This window comes from Suillus clintonianus, assembly GCF_016758775.1.
Source record: "Suillus clintonianus strain FC179 chromosome Unknown DEU56scaffold_159, whole genome shotgun sequence".
NCBI classification, from domain to species: domain Eukaryota; kingdom Fungi; phylum Basidiomycota; class Agaricomycetes; order Boletales; family Suillaceae; genus Suillus; species Suillus clintonianus.
The window spans coordinates 23737-42824 of record NW_024539383.1 but is presented as its reverse complement, the minus strand read 5'-3'; the positions used below and the strand labels follow the sequence as shown (position 1 = coordinate 42824).

The following is a 19088-nucleotide window of genomic DNA, read 5'->3' as shown; positions in this document are numbered from 1 at the left end:
GAAAGAATACAGTATCATTATCACAGGATTATCGAACATGCGGAGAGTCGGACACTAGATCAAATCCATTAGTCGATTCGACACAGCTCTGTGTAACGAGCGAAACTCGGCAGCACTTTTATCAGAATTTCCTCCGTGTCTTGAGGGGACAACGTCTTCGCAGCGTTGCTAGTGAGAGTACACCGCTAGTCCTCACCCACCAATACAAATAAAAATTTGTTCATTGTCGCAAGCATACCATCAATTTCCTACCACATGTGCGCAACTTCCTTCGTGGTCCAGACCAAAGGCCCCGTCTCGCAAATTGATATTACGCTTCTTCTCCGCTCTGTCCGATATGAGTATTTTGCACCTTGCTTGTGCGATGCCAGTGTCGCAAAGTCCGCTCTTTAACGCTGCATCTAGCACTGTCCAGTAGTATCTTAGAGATGATATCACTTGACGACGCCTAGAAGCTTACCTCGATCAGGATTCGGGGTCAGTTTGCTTGGAATTTTGCGGGGAGATAAACTCTGACATGGTCACACCCGATACGAGAAATTGATGTAGACATGCTGAAAAGCTGTCTTGGCCTTTTCAACCTCGACCAGAACGTCTTGCCAAGGCCCAAGGGTAAGAAATCGATGACGGAGACCTTCTGGTGGTCTGTCAATTCCGCATCCCCACTTCCCTTATAATGTAGATCCTGGATCGCGCCATTTGAGAGATGGCTGCGAATGTATGTACATGTCTTTGGCAAAAGAAGCGAAAGTCTGCTGGCCGACTCTCCGCTGTCGACTATTCCACCATCAACCTGCGTGCAAAGCGTCCGCCAGACTGGTGACCATCCCATGGAGTAGAATTGCTGCAACGTAAGACAGAAGGGGCTCCGATGGATAACCGGCGAAGGCCCATGACCTATCATAGGTCGTCGAGAAGCATATGCGCTGGTGACTAGCTGCTCCTTTTTCGAGCAGCATCAGGTTGACCAAAGCAAATGCCGAGATCGGATTTCTGAGACAGGATAGCGAGAGCCTGGTTCGTGTCCGTCGGGTCAAAGACTTTAAATTTTCAGAGCTTCTAGGTAGCCATGAAGTTCAAAATACCAGCCAGAATACGTGTTTCCACGAATGACTGGCACCTATTGAATGATGTGGTGGTCAATGAACATGTGTCCCTATGACGAATAAAATAACAAAGGAATGGTCATGAACCCGTCCAACTTAAGCTTGATGTGGGAGTCGAATGCAGAACATATAGGAACACCTGCACTGGCGCTTCAGCAGTGGCCGCGTCAAGGTTCGTTGGTGCCGCGTCAATGCCGCGTCACGACCGCGGCAGGCGCGGCACTGCGGACCGCGTCAAAATGGCCACGCCCGTGCACGACCGAATCCGTGACGATATGACAATTTCAAGTTAAACGTCCACCACTAATGGCAAGGTGGCAGAATTTTCAGCTCCTCAGGTGATCCATAAATACCTATTCTACGTCGCTTGTTTCTAACCTTTACACAATCTTGCAGATGATTCTCTGCGCATATACATAGCGGTAGTCAGCCAGCTTGTATACACGCCTTATGATACACATCTTGGTTGGCACCAGAATGTAGACCTCCTTATGTCTGATCCGTCAGTAGCCGCAACTCAGGCCTCAGGACCACTGATCTGAGGCTTATCTATGATGGAGCATACGTGTCACGTCCAGCGCTGATGGGCGTCAAGCCCTTCGGATATGAACCGATAGCAAGCTCGTCAATATTTCGTCCACTTTTGATCAACTTGTGATACACTTATCTTCAGACTTGTCCCTTCTAGCTCACCAAGGTGACCAAGCCGCTTCCCTACTGCACAGCCTCCATGAATCACCAAGAGCAAGTCATATCTGACATTACGCTTGAACACACACAGAAGGCATTGGATGATGCCATATCAGATTCAAATTCGACATCAGCTAGAAGGCTCGACAAGTTGGATCGAGCAGGTTTGTCATCGTCATTCCATCCTGACCACTTGGTGTGGTACTCAGTTTACCATGACCTCGATACACAGAGGAATTTGCCGCTCAGACAACTCAAGACGTTGGATCATTTCACGATTTCTACACCCAGAATGCCACAGTCATCAAGTCCGTATCTGATGTGATGGTCACGGACATCGCAAAGAAGAGCATGGGCGACTTTCTGGGAGAGGCGAAGAAGGTGATGGAAGCTCTGGATTCTCTCCAACAGATCCACCCGTTCATCAGTGGTGCGTTTCCCCCTTTTCGATGTTTCAACCTCAGCTAATGGATAACCTGCAGTTGCTATAGTCGCTTTCAAAGCTGTCGTGAATCTTGAACTAAGGCGAAGAGAGAATGATCGTAAAGTTGGGTTGTTGTTATCTCAGGCATCCGACATGATGATCATGCTTCTCCAGTTCGTCAGCGGATACCAATCCCGAACCTACTCTCACTGATTCAATTTGTTGGTAGACTTAAGAACACTGGAGACCCTGCCATCATGGGACCTCATGGTGAAATCAGGGGACGACTGCAACGTGTCATGGATGGGATCAGGCAAGATATCGAGGATTGCGGAAATGCCATTGACAAATACTACAAGTCGAAATTCATGGGTTAGTTCTCCCTAAGATTCTTGATTGTCTCATATTGAGAACCCCATTTTCAGTGAAATTCTTCAAATCATCCCAATGGGCGAACGAGTTCCTGAAAATTTGCAACAGCTTTTCCCAGCGCACGCAGGAGCTTCAGCTCGCCTTGAACATCAGGACGGCTGTGGGAGTTGACATTGCAATCGATAAGCTGGACAAGCTGATCCGCATGCTAAGCGAACGCGAAACAAAATTCGAGAAAGAAGTGCAAATGCGTGGTGGAAGAGAGAAATGTTTGGAAAGCAACGACAAATTACTAGAGCTACTGAAGATCGCCGAACAACGGGAAACACGTCCACAGAATAAAGTGTATGCCGATGTTCCCACCAAAGATATCAGCAAGCCTGTTTCCAAGATAACTTCTGCAAAAGGATCGGTTGCCGAGCAGCACCGTCTTGATGCCTCACTGCTCTACGAACTGCACACTCCTTTACGCAGCTTACTTGACGACAACCGCACACTCTTCATGTTCAAACTTGACACAATGACATCTGACATCAAGGATGCTATCAAGGATTCCGAAACGCGCATCATGTGGGCCTTCAACAGCAGATTTCGACGGGTCAAGGATTTGGTAAGGATCAGTAAACTCAACCTTATGCATTACTGACTCGGATGATTTCACCAGCACCTCCGATATATCTGGAAAGAGATGGTACGTCTTGCAGGCATAGCCATGTTACACGCATGCTTATCGTCACCCAGAAATGGGCAACAAGCGTTAAGACGCTATATTTCATCGCGGAACTGCATGACTATTACGTGAATCGTCTCTCCCGTCTCCGTCATGATGCCACAGGCCCACAAGTGACATCTGGTGCTTCATCTTTGGCGGTGCGAGTCCCATCCCCAACCCCTACTGCCTCTCTCATATCCGATTCAGAAGGAGAAGACCATGAGCATCCAGAAGTTGATCTTGAATACCACGAGCTTCCCGCAGTTGACCCTGCAGACAAGTGGTGCTTGAAATACTTGACTGTTTTCTATATTCCGAGTTTATCCGAAAGCTTCGACAGCGACGCAAATGGGTTGGTCAGCGTACGGGAGGTAAACACCTTTACGTCCACAGTACCTTCAGGTTGGAGTCTGCTACAAGCACTTGCGTACTCAGCAGCAGGTGAGGATTAGTATTTTCAGGTCGAGCCTACATCATTTACATCAGCTTAGGTTGGAGAGTGGATAATCAATATTACCACACACGAATTGAACAAGTCTTGAACAGTATGAATGGTGTACGAGGAGACGCACTTCCAGAAAATAGGATGTGCATCGCCACATATTTGAATTCGGATGCTATCGATGGCGTGTCACTCTGCTCACTATTTGATGGGGGTATTTAAGCCGGAGACAGGTATCAAACAGCTTGTGCGTTCTCTTGCAGGGCTTGGATCAGAGTATTCGGACTTGGATCTCGCACAACTGGCTACTCGGCGTCGCGAGGCTCAGGAGGAGACATTGACGAATAAACTCAATGTCGTCAAGTATGAAATAGACTCCAAAGAATCCATCAAACTTTTTGGATCTGGTCGTATTGAAAATGTGAGTTTTGTTTCAGTACTGATGCTGAATGTTCATATGAGTGCTGTTTAGTTCTTGCTGCCTTTGCTTTACCTCGTGATCAGGAGGCATTTACAAATCATGGAACTCGCCAGCACAGTGATTCTGGTCGAGAGAGAACTTGAGTCTGCAACTCAAACGATATTCAATATCTTGGAAGGGGTGTCTCTGCGTGTAAATCAACTGGCAGGTGCGTTTCTGAGCTGTGTCTTGGCGAATTATTTCCTTCCACCACCGCAGAATCATTTCGTCAACAAGGTAGCGATCCGAAAGTGAGATTCACTTGGTATGCGCATGGCTTGGTGCGTGGAGACAGCAGCTCTATATAGATTCTTGGGTCTTATAACTCGCAATAGTACAACTTTTGGTACAGTCCAGAACTCGCCACAGACGACACCGAATACTGGGAAACCCACGATTTCGGGAATGATGACACTGAATTGGAGATTGATTCTACAGCATTGAAGTTTGGTCCTTTCAGTCTGGAGGAGGACAACACGGTGTTGGAAAAACCTGTGATATTTATTGCATTTAATCCCGGTCAGCAGTCTGAGGACACCATGGAAGAATATATCCGTTTGTGGTGCATGAACGAGCTCCATAATACACGAACATTCTTCCCTTGTGAAATCCCGCCTTATCTATCGTCGAACGACAAAGAACGATTCAATATCCTGTCCAAAGAGCTGCCTTCATCTGATGTCAAACGCTGGAACTCATTGGCTGAGCTCCATGTGCGCAAACGATTGTTCAAGTAAGTCTAGCTTCTCTGAACTATCATTCTTTAACCATCTGATTCTCCGGTGTTCAGTTTTCAATGCGATGCATGCCATTATCTTGTCACTGATTTCCTTCACTATTGTTTAGACTGTGATTCCAGTGAGTGTGATGAGTGCACCCTCCCGTGCGAGACGACTGATGTTCTTGCACATAGATAACTATGGTGTATGTGTACAGTGCGAATCTCTGCCGGTTTCAGATCACAAATACCCATCCGACCACAAATCGACACACAACATGCTTATTTTCCGCATGTCGCCACCAACTTTTATATACGCACGAGCCAGGTCGTATGCCCGGAGCTTCTTATCCAATTTAATGCTCCCTGCGGCACCGCTCGAAGGATCATCGCAAGAAGACGAATGCCAAAAGCAACTCGAATCAGATGGGTCAGAACCTCCGCATTCGACAGAAGCAACTCAAGCGGACATGGCTTCTGCCTCTGTAGATCTGCGGGGAGATGATGAAAAGTCAAGCGGGAACTCGGTGATAGCCTCACTTACAACCGAAGACGCCCATACGTGTCTTGAATGCGGTGTTAAGCTGGACGTTTTGTATGTATGCCTTATCTGCGAAGGTGGGATTTCTACACATCTAAAGGAGTACGAAGTTTGATAGTCATCCCAGGAGATACCCCGATTACCTTGTGTGGCGATTGTGCATTCCGCGATGTATTCAACGTGGTCACACAGCACCACCCTTACAGACACCTGTTGGTCAAGATCAAAGACAAGGTGCCAGACGCAGATGGAACCTTAGACCAGCCTGTCGATGACTCGGACGATACAAGTGCTTTAGCATCCCTTTCCTTACGGGTCGACAATCTAGTTGCAACGGTGGACAATCTAGCTGCAACGGTGCAATCTCGCTTTGCTGAACAGGATCGGTGCCTTAGTGAACGGTTTACGCAGATTGAGCAGCTCGTGCATAGTTTAGTGGATTTGATGGGAAAAGTACAACTTTCCTCCGGGTCCGTAAATGGTTTGGCTGGCTCATAAATCAGGCTGTTGTGTTTAATTCTCGTATAGTCTTCCCAACCTTTATAGATCGACACCGACTTGCTATGACCGTCGTACATGTAAAATATATGACTATTGGCTTCCTTTCGTTGTGTGGACGAGTATGAAAGGTAATCAAAGTGGCACTGCGCGCAGGATCGAGGTAGGAACTTGGTCACAAATGGAACCATGTGATCAAGCGAAGAGATGAATGAAGCCGAGAGATCACTGAAGAGGACACATTAAATAATATAAATATAACTCGCTCAAGCTTACATTAGTTCATCCAAGTCGACCATATATCGAGCTACCAGATCAGGCTGGTGTGTACTGCACTCGTTATATATGGATGGACAAACGGAAAGATATAACTGCGTACGCAAGAATGCGACAATACAGCATTGTCATATATCACAGGATTATCGAACATGCGGAGAGTCGGACACTAGATCAAATCCACTAGTTGATTCGACACAGCTCTGTGTAACGAGCGAGCCCCCTCCGATGGAATATAACTCGGCAGCACTTCCATCACAATTTCCTCCACGTCTTGAGGGGACAGCGTCTTTGCAGCGTTGCTAGTGAGAGAGTACACCGCTTCAGCCGCAATTGCCATTTTTTCTTCCATGCTGAACGGAACAAAGGGCAACACGGTGGTAACGCGGGACAGAAGTGAAGCCTGAAAGAGACAGTATCGGGGAGTCTGTAAATGATTTGACCAAATCAACCACTTACACCAAGGCATTGCGAGACATGAGGTCTTGAAAGATTCATGAGATCTCGGTACTCCTCTCGAGTGACGGGTTTGCTGGGATCTTGCCGAGAATCTTGGTGCTCGAATACCAGGTCATGGCCTATATTGGATGTTCCAAGCCAGATCACCTTTGTGAGATCAACCTGTCGCTTTCCAGTTTCAAGGGAGCAGCGTCCTTATGTAAAGAGTAAAACATTGTCATGTTCAGAATGATTTATATACTCACCAAGTTCCCAAGGCATGAGAAGAGAGTACAACGCCTTTGGATCTTCTACTTTCTCGATCTCCTGAGGTGGAAGTGAGTCGATCTCGCGAAATGAAGCTGAGGGGGACGTACGTCTAGTACAACTACGCATCGCTCGCCTTCGTTGTTAAGCAGAAATTGGGCCAAAGTATCTGAGGAAGGTTCCTGTACGGAAATAACATCAAGGTGGATTCCATCAACAAGGAAAACACAACAAACCTCATACGGACTCATGGAGTACGATTGCCATAAATCATGTGTCGAGCGCAAAGTGGTCATATTCACAGTATGGGTGGGAATATCCAAGAGACTTCCAACTGCAAAAGAAAGAATAAGCTGAAGGGATGGCTCGTAAAGACGAGTGACGAACATTTGCGGGCCAGCAAGCTCTTCCCATGACCACTCGGACCTGGGGGAGGTATAGCAATGCACCTCGCACTTAGCTTGAGAACATACCACAAAGCAGAACCACGATGGGAGCCACCGACAGCCGTTGAGAGTGCATGCTCAACACCCTGAAGAGTTGCTCTAATACCCAATCTTGACCAATGAGATCATACCGAACTCTTGTGAGGGGCCGGAAGAATGAGCGATATATAAGCTGAGATGTTTGCCGAGTGTGTGTCGAATCGGCTCTGGTAACATAGTATCTAATAATCGAGTGAGCAAACGGTGATAAAAGGTCGAAAGGTGGAAAGACACTACACACCTCGTGGCAGGGTCCATTCCTTCCGGCATTGTTTCTCCAGGCTGTGAATGTGAGCCCGAAACACCCTCACCTCCCTCCGCTGAGGCTTGTGCAGATGGATTCAAATCTGGATTCCGCAACGCCGATGGATCTGCGCCATAAGCTAACAAGGCTTTAACAATCTCATTCTTGTGCGCCAGTTTGTCGTTGGTCAAAGTGAATGCCAGGGCGGACTGGGGACCAACTTGATCATTCGGCCCAGCTTCACCGCTCTCAAGCACCTGTCGCACTTCATTAACATCGTCACTCGCAATGGCAAACAAGAGAGTCGGCTTCGGCGTCGCTATGGCGTGAACTGGAGCTTCGAGGGCAGGCGAGAATCGTGGGGGAAGGCCGGAGACGGAACGACGAATCGTGCGGTTATATCCATCAATATCTTCTTCTTCTTCATCGTATGCCAAACTGAGAGTTGAGAGTCTCCGTGGGGAACAGTGAGACGACTCGCTAAAATCACGAGATCCTGTTCGGTAACGCGACAGGCGCCATGATGGAGCCTGTTGGACTGGTGCAGAGTGCAATTGGGACTCCCTCTGCCTAGAAGGAACCCGAGAGGAGGGAGCGGGGGTAAATACGAACGATGATGATGAACTATCGGGCGTGAGGGTATTGTGAATATGCTCGTGAATATGCTCGGGTATGCTTGATGAACATGGTGAAGGCAGCTGTCCGCAAAAAATCAGGCTGGAACCAATGGCAAAAACATACTAAGCTTACGCACCAGTGAATTATGCGATAGCGAAGTACTAGATGATACATTGGGCGAATGAGGTGAAGACGAGTTGAACATATGGTCTGTATTCAAGAACGCAATGAGCACTACAATCACCGAAAAAGGTATTTGAAGTGCTGACCGGATAATATATTAGACATGATAGACGAGGACGATGATACGGACGACCTCGGATTAAGCAAACTAGACTGAAGGCGAGCTTGAGTGATGATGTACAGGAATTGCTGTTACTTAGCAACTCACCAGCCTGAGAGGTTTTAATCCAGTATTAGATGCTTCTTGTTGCAGTTCAACAGGAGACAGAAGCCGGTTGGTCGATGGTGAGCTCGGTAGATGATAGTTGAGTGGCTGTGAGGCAGCTTTCCCTCTGGCAGCGTCACTCTCTCGTCTCGCTGCTAGATACAAGACAGGTGAAACGGAAGACGATGGGGGCTGGACACCCTGCAATGGCTTTCTGGCTGCAAACTACAGGGGCATCCATGAGTAACGCTCAGACAATGTCGCTTTAAAAGCCCACCTGGGGATTTACACGTCGGAAACCAAACGGTACCTTTTTGCTCCCTGCTTCCCGTGGTGGAAGATTAGATGTTACTGGAGCCGAGCCGGAGGGACTGTTTGCTGTAGATGAAATCCCGTCTGTATTGGAGGAGGAGAACCATTGCCTCGTATCGCGTCCATTCGAGAGGGATAAGATGAGTGGTAGACTCTGAGCGGTGGACGACGAAGATGGCTGAGCCTCAAAGGACGATGGAATGCGTATTGTGAGGTTCAGTGGAGCTTTATGCGTCGCAGAGGGCCCCGTTCTAACTAACACGGGCGAATGTTTATCTTCATGGTCGTGTGCTGTTGATTCGAAAACGGATGCCGGATGTAGATTCGGATATTGCCCCGTCTCAAGGGCTAGTTCTACAGCAGTAGTCCCAATACCTGACAACTCAGCGGGTTGTGCATCCACGCTTTGATCGTCAAGCGGTTGTAGGAAGTCCGCATGATTGTCTGACTTAGCGTCGACGGGGCTAGCCGGGATGAAGGCTACGGGTGATGGAGGAAAACAAAAAGCACTCGGAGACCGTAAATCAGGTTTCACGGTGGCATCCGAGATTGCTCGGTTCCTTTGCACGAATTCAACGGTCGACGGAGAATCTACGGAACCAAAAGTCGCAGCTGAGGAATTGTAGACATTGACAGTGCTAGTGTCAACTAGTGATTGGTCGTGAAGATCAGCTGTCTGGATATCCCGTTTCCCTTGAAGTAGAAATGCCTTTTTGCCATGGGTTGCAATAGCTTGTCCAGCAGGAGGCTCCAAGGTCGCTGGTAAATCAATCACGTCATCCAAGAGGCCCTCAGTGCTAGATTGGGTACGAAGCACATCGCTCTCGTCACGTTGAACAGAGCTAACACTCCCATCCTCCTCGACGGACAAGGCATTGTCCTCGCTACTCCAACGACGAAGGTTGACGGAAAAATCATTCAAGTGAGGGTTCCAAGATGTGCGCACGCCGGCCTCGTCGTGATCGAAGTCTGCATCGTCAGATAAGAACATCACAGGAGACATTGCAGACTCGCGCAATGCCTGCCGGACATCGGCATTCAGAGCATTATGCCACGAATCACGATGATCATTACTTCGGGCATTTGAGCCACTTCTGGTTGGGTCTAGAGCATCCCCTGCAGGGGCTGACATGTCATCGGAAAGAGAAAAGACATGCCCAATGTGGGCTAGAAGTTCGCAGGAGATCCTTGGTCGCTCGCCGGGGAGGGCGATGGACGACTCTCGGCCTTCCTTCGCGCCGCTTGCATAAACTTGATCCTCCTGGAGCCCATATCCGACGCCGTCTATATCATCATCATCCCATATAGACGAAATGGGGGACTGTGCGGATGCAAGACCATTCTGCGGTGGCGAAGAAGGCTGAGAGAAAACGGTCTCTTGAGTCATGTCGTCAGCCATGCAGTCGCATTCAACGGAGAGTATGGACGTATTCGGAGACGAGCGGCCAGACGGGAAAGGGCCTAATGATAACAACGACACCTTTGATGACAATTCTCCCTCCACAAACTCACTGTCATTCACAGATGAGGAAACCGAGCAGGGGGTAACGACGTCATCGGCTCTGCTAACGATATGAACAGCGTCGGAAGCAGCGGGTTCGGGTAGTGGAGAGGGAGGAAGACTGCAAAATTTCATGCCAACCAGCACTGCTTCCTGGGTCGGAAAAGTTCCTTTGACAGAGGACGGGCGAACCGTAGACGGAGAAAGCGGGGAGACTGACGGTTCTAGATGGCTGTCAGCATCGAAAAGCACTTGTCCGGTGCCATCCTCGGGCGCGGTATCACGCTGAAGTGATGATGCTTCTAAGGTGCTGTTATGAATGGGCGCAATATCGGAAATGGCAACGGACGGCTGTTCGGGAAATAATGATTCTGTTGGAGGACTTAAGGGAGGTGTTAACACCATCCCAGCGAGACGCACAGTGGGGGAGAGGGGCTCCTCGTCGAGATCAGACGAAAAATCATAGGCGTCCAAAATAGATAAAGTCGAGGATGCGTCATCGTCATGCTCTTCGGCCACCACTGGTTGGCGGGGGGAAGGTCGAACGGCGCGAACGTCATAGGACACGCGTCTATGTTGTAACGAAGATGTGGAAGGACGGCGAAAAGGAGTAGAATCGAATGCAATGCTATTGCGCGTGGAATGAGGTGGAGAACGCGCCAGCAGCGCCGGTCCCGTCCAGCTGTCGGCATAGCCCGAGTCGATAGAGTCTTCCCGCTTTGAGAGTAAATTGTAGTTGTACATTGAGAAGGGTCGCAAGCGTGCAGACAACTCGACAGGAGACAGAAGATTATTGCACGCTTCTTGTACTGAATCGTCCAAGGGCTCCTCCGTCAAGTCATGAGGAAGTGTAAGGAGCGACAAGACAGAGCTGGCAGTACTCATAGAACTTGAAGAGAACCTAAATGGCGGCGTGGGGAATCGCAAGACGGTCATTGAAGTGGATTGTGACTTGTCTTCTCCAACCTCTTCATGGTCCTGTTCTTGTCCCTCTTCCCCATCCTCGTCATCCACCACATACGAAGGAAATATGCCCCCAGCCTCCTTATAACCATGTGAGTCGATATCACGACATGTGAGGTTTTCCTCTATCTCCCCTACATCCTGAGGCGCTTCAATAACAGAAGAGTACTGAATATCACATAAATTTGAATCTTCCACTAACGTAGAAACGTCCATGAAAGACGTGTCCGTGGAGGTATTAACCATGGTGGTATCTGCTTGAGAATTCTGCAAAAAAATATCGTTCATGGCAACAGGTTGAGGTGCGAGTGTTTCACTGTTCTGGTGAGTGGTAGTTGGACCAATTACATCTTGAAGAACCGAAAGTAAACCAGAATAACGAGAAGTGTCATCCACCGGGCTGACAAGTTGGGAAAAGCGTGGACTCGCAGAGTTGACCACGACCGAAGGCAGATTAAAAACGGTCTTTGGAGGCAAAAACACGCGTGGCCTGACGGGCTGCGCGTCAACAAGCGACTGGTCGAGAGGACCCTTTACTTTGATATTGTGAAGGAAGTTGCACGAATCCGCGAACAGACACCGTCCTTGAGAGAAAAACGGACACGGCCGCGCTAGAACAAAAAATCAGAAAATACGCAGAAGGATAGAGACGGAGACCAACTTCTTTGGCGCCATGGAGGGTCCTGAACTGTCATTCCAGTGATTCATCGAATGACCTTGGACGCGGACGGTTACTAGTGGCACGGAGGAATATTTGCTTCCGTTCAATTGAACCAAGGCAGTTCCCCGCAACCATAATTGGTAATTTTTGAATTGCATCAGACCCCGGATACCACTTTCTCCTGCCAATGGCTGCTCGTCTTCCACAAGTCGCTCGCCTCATCCTCTTCACTGGCCCAAATTGTTCACTTTGCGACGTCAGTATTATCTTGTTTTTCTTTATAATACAAACTGATTCGTGCTAGGTTGCAAAGTTAGAGCTGGCAAAAGTCAAGCAGTCGGTACGTCTCACTCCAAAACTTAAAAGCGACATACATGTTGCTGATTTGAACGAATAGTATCAATTCGACTTGGAAATAGTCAACATACAGGATAAAGGCCAGGAAAAGTGGAAGAAGAAATACGTTTACTGGATTCCGGCGCTCCATCTGGATGGGAGGGAGATAGCGAAAGGTCGCTGGGACGCCTCCACCATACTCGAATCCATGAGGCAGCGGAATGCGGCACTGGAAGCTCGGGAGGAAGTTGTCTAGAGAGTAGTCCTTGCGGGTCCAATGCCGCCTCCAACTTTTACATCGATACTTTGGGGTCAGCTTGGCTGCAAGAATCGTCACCTCAGTTATGCTTTTATGACAGGCACGTCTCAAATATCCTAGGCGAGAATCAGATTCCATCCCCTCAACTCCTTGATGCTCGCTTTTGCTTCAACTGCGGCTCGTCTGATCACATCATTGGGTCCTGTCCTGAACCGCATAATCATCCCCTCATCTCACTTTCGCGACAACTCTTCAATTTTTTGCGCCCTGATGGGCAAACGAGGGAACCGGGCAGGTTTCATGTTGTTGAAGCTTGGAAGAAACAACGACTTGAATGGTTGGAGTTTTTTCAGCCTGGAAAGGTTGTTGGTCCCACCCTGCGCGAAGCTTTGGGCTTGCAGCATGGAGACTCAGGTCATCAGTGTGCATGGCTACGTAACATGTCACATTGGGGCTATCCTGTAGGATGGATAAGTGATACCGATCCAAGGGATGTCGTTCGCCGAAGGATTCTGGGAGATTTCCGCACTCTAGAACACGACAATGCTCTTGAGGATGCCGATGACTCTTTCCTCATAATTATTGATGAAGGGGACAGCGAGGTGATCGACCTAAGTCTTGCAACGTCTTTCCACCCCAAATCAGACAGGGGCGAAACCCCAGTTACCGATGACACATTGTCTACCAATTCTGACTTCGAATCTCGCTCATCGACACCCCGTAGGTGGGCAATATACCCAGAGACGTATTTCTCATCGCACCACCTTACTGTCTATAATGGAATGACATTGGGGTCATCGACCGTCGCGACTTCTTATTCCGGTAATACCTTTACTGCAGAAAGAAGAGCTCTTTGGGAGCAAATTGTATCCGGGACCCACACTGCGAAAGTACTTGTTCCCCCCTGGAGATTGCCTGGGGCATTTTCTTCGCTGCAATCGCACAATGAGAACCAACCACCTCCACCTCCACCCCGTTCCTCTCCCCCTCCACTGCCACCTTCTCCACCTCCATTTCCGACACCTTCTCCACCGCCTGCACGTCCTAAATACTTTTCACTCGCCACCGTCGCAGAGGATGACTCAGATAACAGCGACATGGACATGGATCTTTCAGATGACGAATCCCTCGTACTTCACAAATCATAGGAGTATCATATGAGTCAATAAACTCCGCGATGCTGCTCGTACCTCATGATATGAATTTGTCTTGCGTGACGAGAATATGACGAATGCTAAGGGACGTTAGGAGTGTCGGGGATCAACTTGTGAACCAAATCCACCATGTCCCGCACACTATGCATCACCGCCGCTGACGGCCAGATTGGCCACATGGTTACCGAACTGCTCCTTACCAGCGACCAGTTCAAACCGAAGATCAAGAAATTGGTTTGCGTCACCCTCCATCCCGAGAAATGCACAGATCTCGAAGAGATGGGCGCTAAAATCATCACTCATAAACACAGTGATCCCGCAGGGCTTGTGGAATCTCTCAAGGCATCTAGTGTCGACACCATATTCATGATCCCTCCTGCACATGCCCATAAGCTGAAGCTTTCACGAGATTTGCTCAAGGCTATCATAGCCGCTGGAATCAAAAACACAGTCTTGCTCAGTGCAGCTGGGACTGACCTCGCCGAGGAAAAGACCGAGCCCCACCTTCGCCAATTCACAAAGATCGAAACTGAATTGATGCATATGCGGTATAATGAGGGTATGGAGAAAGCAAGCTCTTGTATCATTCGGTAAGTGCTGCAGTACCTTTAAATTTCAAAGGGTCGCTTACTGTTGCAAAGCGCTGGGTATTACGCTGAAAACCTCTTGCTCTGTGAGAAGGACGTGATAAACAACGGAAGGCTTCGTCTGCCGATCGGTGACAAAAATTCATTCGCCCCTATCGCGCTTGGCGATGTTGTCAAGGTCGCGGCTCATATCCTGGTCAGTCAGGGCCCGAAAGGTTTGAGTGATCGATTCCGAGACCAGTTGATCACGCTTACGGGACCAGAGTATGCATATCTTCTTGAATTGCACAGTTCAACTTAATCACCTCATTTCACTCAGGACGTGCGACGGAGTTGAGTTGGCCGCTGCGGCTTCTCAAGAGGGAGTTAACATTGGATTCGCCGATATCTCTGAGTAAGCCTACGATATACGTTCCCGGCATTTGTTGAGCCGACAATTTTTCAGCACGGAGGCGAGACAGCTTCTTGATTCGGACACTGACGTCGACAACTATGAGAAACAATATCTTCTTGACTACTACTCGCTTGTGCGCGAGGGGAAGACGAACTATATCAGTACTCTTGATTTCGCGGTCATCACAGGGGAAGAACCTACGAGCCTCCCCGATTTTTTCAAAATGTATGGGTCGAAGTTCAAACCAAAGAAGTGAGCCGTATTCTGTTGAATTAACCCTACTCCCAGTCAAACATGTTCATCTTAGACGTCACACCGCCGCCGGTCAGTGAATGGAGTTGGCAAAGCACTTTTGAAAATTATCTAGTTCCAGCTTAATTGGTATCGTAGCTATTGGGTTATCTTTTTTTGTCATCGCACATGCGAGAATTGCGTGACATGCTTATATTTTGTGTACTAGCAGGTGCTTGAATATATGAATGTTAATAACATTCGATTGGACATCTGACTATAGACGTTTATACGACTCTACTTCAAGGTGTCTACTTGCAAATAGTTTATGACAATATAAAGGATTGGGATAACCTACTACTGCACTGATCCATAACCTGACACGCAGTTCTGCTTGGCAATGCTAGCAGAGCCACTACGGATGTAGCAGATCCTAGCAGGAATGCATGCGCCCGTGCATGGCGGACTGAGTATCGAGCCCTTTCCTTGGTATAAATTGAATTTCTGAGGATAGGTGAGACTCATCAGTTTAAAACATCCAGTCACGAACTTACCTGCACCAAAGTCGGGTCCGCTTCCATCTCTGAAACAACACATATAGCGACGGTGGCAGAGAAGAATCAACACACGCACGTTCAGTTACAAGATGCCACCAGGTCGCGTTCAGTGGGTCAGTTGCTCCCCAGGTAATGTTTCCTCCATATGCCTCACGAGTGCTATACTCGAACTCGAAAGTAGGGCCGAATTGAGTTTGCGAGTCTAGCGCAGGATAATCGTTGACGGAGCTCTTCCAGCTGCAAGTAGCTTGTAAGCAAAAGGCCAGCTGATGATAGCAATCCGGAGAAACAACTGACGTATAAGCATCGATCACTTCAAAAGTCTGCGTGCATGCGTAAGTTTAAATTAGTATAGAAATTGGTTGGAAACCTACAGCTGAGTCAACTTCATAAACACGGAACCCGGAGTTCAAGTTGGTGAGGGGCGTCACAGACGGCCCAGTCTGGAAGACGAATTAGATCGATCACCACAATAAAGCAGTCAAAGGACACACCCAGGATACCGTCTGAGCCGTCTCAGCACTCATATTTGTACCATTATTGGCATAGAAGATCTGTACCAGGAAAATATTTTAGCGTTCACCTTCTATGACATAGCATCGGCTCATACGGATAGCTGGTCCTCGTGCGTGTGACCCCAGAAGATGTCTGATTGTGACTCGTCAACTTTGTTCTAGCGTGATGGAGAAACAACATACTGGCAATAACATGAGGGGAAAAGCGATCGACACTGGACATGTTAGGTTCATGGGTCGATATCACTCTGGCTCTCAGTGTACTTACATCTGGTAAACTATTGCAGAAACTGCTCAGGGAATTGGACATTATTGAGGGGGTAAAACTCACAGAGATTTGTAGGATTCGGCAACGAATTTGAACCGTCCCAACCGCTGACGACGTGGCCAATGATCCAGACTGAGCATCGTCAGACCGATTGGAATGTAGTGTCATCCACCAACGCACCTCGGTCACCCGCATCTTCCGCATCCTGAAGTTCATCCGTAAGGAACCTCAGTATTCCGGAAACGTCTGGTTCGGACGAGTTAATGTAATTAAAGTAGTTGGACCTTTTGTACAGTTTAGATGATGGGGCATTCGACTATGCCCGGATCATCATTCACGTACCTGTACCCTGCAGACTAGTTTGTTAGCGCTCGTGTCAAGTAAAACATTGCGCCTCACATAAGTTGGTGTCCAAGCTGATCACTCTCAGGCCATCTGCACGCTTGACCATGTACGCTGCATAGTGAGCACGCGAAAACTCGACGGAAGCCTCCGGAAGCCATCCTTTCTGCTCCCACAGCGCCGTAACGTGGTCGTATAGCCTAATAAATGAAGTAATGTATAATATGGCGGCTTATGAGAGGAACTATACCAGCTGAACTGTGTGCCTAAAGCGCCTCCTAGTGAGGAAGGCGAAGCTAGATCTGGCAGACAGGTATCGTGGTTTCCAAGTGTAGCATATGTAGGGCCAGGTCCGAGCATGCGCTTGAACAGATCATAGAGGACGACCTGCCAGGATATTTGATATATAACGGTCCGATTTCAAAACACAGATATTACCTCAGAGTACTCGTTGTAAGCCCTTGGAGGGAAGTGAGAGAAGAAATCAGGAGTAAGTACGAAACGCGTACCTAGACTGCTGGTTTTCTGGGTCATGCGCCAACATATCGCCAGTGAACATAGTAAAGTCGAAGCCAGTTGATTCAGTTCCGGTCAACTGTGGAATGGCCTCCAGCACGGACGTGATCAATGAATACGGAGAATCGCTAAAAGGACATCAGACTGTATTCTTCCAGTAAAAGCAAGCTCTAACCAGTGGAACGAGCCGTATCGTGGTGCAGGAAGAAGAGGTGTCTGAGGGCTGAGGGAATTGTAAGCAGACTCGCGGCAACACAAACCACTGGTGCAATTTGCTTCTGCACCGTTCGCGTAACCTGGCAAAGGAAGGTCAGTTGATGTGAACGATGCATACATGCAGATGCCACGCACGGGGATCAATATGTAGGTCCGAAATATGCAGGACTTTCAGCAATTGGCCACTGGGCTGCTTCGGAGGGGGAAGGGGGTTGGGCTTTGGCTTGGCAAACCAGCCAGTGAGATTGAGAGTCGTTGCCACAGGTGCTGGACATAAACCAAGGAACTGAGAGCAAATCGACTGGGAAACATCATGAGGCACAAAACATTATTCCTTTTCAGGCGACTGGTTTACCTGTCCGTCATATCCTCCGACATCAGCGAAAGATAGAACTTGAGTAAGAATCGGTCCCGTGACGAGGGGTCCATAATTTTTCTCGCATGAGGATGAATAATTGAAGTACTCGCAAAGCGTCAGAGCCAGATTAGTCCCTTGTTCAGGAGCTGCGAGAGCAAGAAACTTGGCCACTTCTAAGGAGGCTTGGCACTGTGCACATTTACTAAACATTGGATTCGCTGCAATAGACTTGATCTGCGCTACTGCTTGTTGAAGAAGCTTTTGGGAGGATGCCTTGGGCGGAAGCAGTTGGGGATTCGCGGTGTCATACTGTCAAAGCCAGAATATCAATACGATTAAACCGATGCAGCGCACACCGAGATTACCTGGGGAATGTTATCCGGGTCTGTCAGGGAAAGTGGAAAGATTTCATGCTGAAGAACGAGTTACTTTCAGTTATGTGACACTTGTATAGAGATTTACCGTAACAGGATCTGAAATGACTGGCTGAGGCTGCGCAGAGGTGGCCGTTGGATCATTGTAGTAATGAGAGTAGAGAGAGGTTGGGAATGCTCCTGGGACCGTATATGCAGAGGGAACAGTACTAGTACTAGTGGTACTTGTATCCGGTGCAGCCAGGACAGATCCACTGCAAGCCAAAGTGGCTAAACCTAATAAATACCTGATTTTAACAGACATTCCTAGCCTCGTGAAGCTTTTCACCCAGGAAAACGAACTGCACGAGTCGGAGGGCTTCGCGCACAAGTAGGACGTCCGACGAAATCCCGCCAAGTTTTCATTATAAGGCGCTAAAAATGATGAAGCTAGTGATCAGATGACCGTTATGTCCCTAGCTAGGTTTAGCCCCGCTCGGATATTGGTTGCCACGAACGTACGAACGCCACGTTGGTCGGTTGCGTAGTGCTAAATCAGGAAGAATCGAAACCTAATTCGAGGACGTATCAGCATATACTTTTTCTTTTCCGTACTGCCAGTCTATCCTGCTTTGATCCTGCTCAGGTCGTAGCACTGGAGATAAGAAAGCCTAGTGAACGTCTGCGATGAGCTGAACAGGAAACGAAGAATCGCGGCGCGGCATCTGTCAGGCTTAGTCTTCCTTGGCGCCCAAAGCCGTAATAATGAGGTCGCCTGCTTCTCGCCCAACACCGACCTCAGCAAGATCCCGGGGAAGACATCGCCTTATTGTTCGGTGTCCTCGGCGTCCACCTGTGATCTATGGCCAGGAGAAGCAAGGCACGC

The 19088-nt window shown here is 48.5% G+C and overlaps 6 protein-coding genes across 6 annotated transcripts; 4 read left to right on the top strand and 2 right to left on the bottom strand.

The window, feature by feature from the left end:
* Positions 1-1383: 1383 nt before the first annotated feature.
* Positions 1384-6289, top strand: DEU56DRAFT_895829 (uncharacterized protein). Its single transcript, XM_041356403.1, has 18 exons — positions 1384-1444; positions 1503-1608; positions 1667-1960; positions 2029-2226; positions 2279-2393; positions 2450-2592; positions 2646-3202; positions 3257-3283; positions 3334-3745; positions 3796-3930; positions 3980-4167; positions 4219-4375; positions 4426-4487; positions 4542-4939; positions 4997-5064; positions 5120-5542; positions 5593-6191; positions 6240-6289. Exons 3-17 carry the CDS (start codon positions 1837-1839, stop codon positions 5961-5963), a joined length of 3378 nt encoding a protein of 1125 aa, XP_041201800.1. The 5' UTR covers positions 1384-1444; positions 1503-1608; positions 1667-1836; the 3' UTR covers positions 5964-6191; positions 6240-6289.
* Positions 6290-6408: 119 nt separating this feature from the next.
* Positions 6409-8496, bottom strand: DEU56DRAFT_874166 (P-loop containing nucleoside triphosphate hydrolase protein; the record flags this gene model as incomplete). The annotated part of the gene is made up of 9 exons (XM_041355928.1): positions 6409-6642; positions 6699-6892; positions 6944-7004; positions 7055-7126; positions 7181-7278; positions 7332-7370; positions 7418-7611; positions 7671-7981; positions 8428-8496. The coding sequence occupies 9 exons, from the start codon at positions 8494-8496 to the stop codon at positions 6409-6411; spliced, it is 1272 nt and encodes a 423-aa protein (XP_041201799.1).
* A 3807-nt stretch (positions 8497-12303) lies between these two features.
* On the top strand, positions 12304-13079 carry DEU56DRAFT_706107 (uncharacterized protein; the record flags this gene model as incomplete). The annotated part of the gene is made up of 4 exons (XM_041347411.1): positions 12304-12372; positions 12421-12456; positions 12514-12563; positions 12623-13079. Coding segments are annotated over 4 exons (612 nt in total), but the record flags the coding sequence as incomplete, so codon positions are not given.
* Positions 13001-14012, top strand: DEU56DRAFT_165866 (uncharacterized protein). The gene has a single exon (XM_041344854.1). It carries the CDS (start codon positions 13152-13154, stop codon positions 13857-13859), a length of 708 nt encoding a protein of 235 aa, XP_041201797.1. The 5' UTR covers positions 13001-13151; the 3' UTR covers positions 13860-14012.
* On the top strand, positions 13995-15102 carry DEU56DRAFT_748331 (uncharacterized protein; the record flags this gene model as incomplete). Its single annotated transcript, XM_041349348.1, has 4 exons — positions 13995-14455; positions 14507-14716; positions 14772-14846; positions 14898-15102. 4 exons carry the CDS (start codon positions 13995-13997, stop codon positions 15100-15102), a joined length of 951 nt encoding a protein of 316 aa, XP_041201796.1.
* A 191-nt stretch (positions 15103-15293) lies between these two features.
* Positions 15294-18618, bottom strand: DEU56DRAFT_840185 (sphingomyelin phosphodiesterase). Its single transcript, XM_041354940.1, has 21 exons — positions 18312-18618; positions 18215-18262; positions 17847-18158; positions 17627-17792; positions 17451-17571; positions 17269-17403; positions 17198-17219; positions 17010-17146; positions 16817-16959; positions 16760-16766; positions 16598-16701; positions 16481-16549; positions 16418-16427; positions 16333-16364; positions 16245-16282; positions 16129-16188; positions 16009-16077; positions 15932-15957; positions 15711-15871; positions 15632-15660; positions 15294-15581 (listed from the first exon to the last, which is right to left on the bottom strand). The coding sequence occupies exons 1-21, from the start codon at positions 18525-18527 to the stop codon at positions 15435-15437; spliced, it is 2052 nt and encodes a 683-aa protein (XP_041201795.1). The 5' UTR covers positions 18528-18618; the 3' UTR covers positions 15294-15434.
* Between the last annotated feature and the right edge of the window lie 470 nt (positions 18619-19088).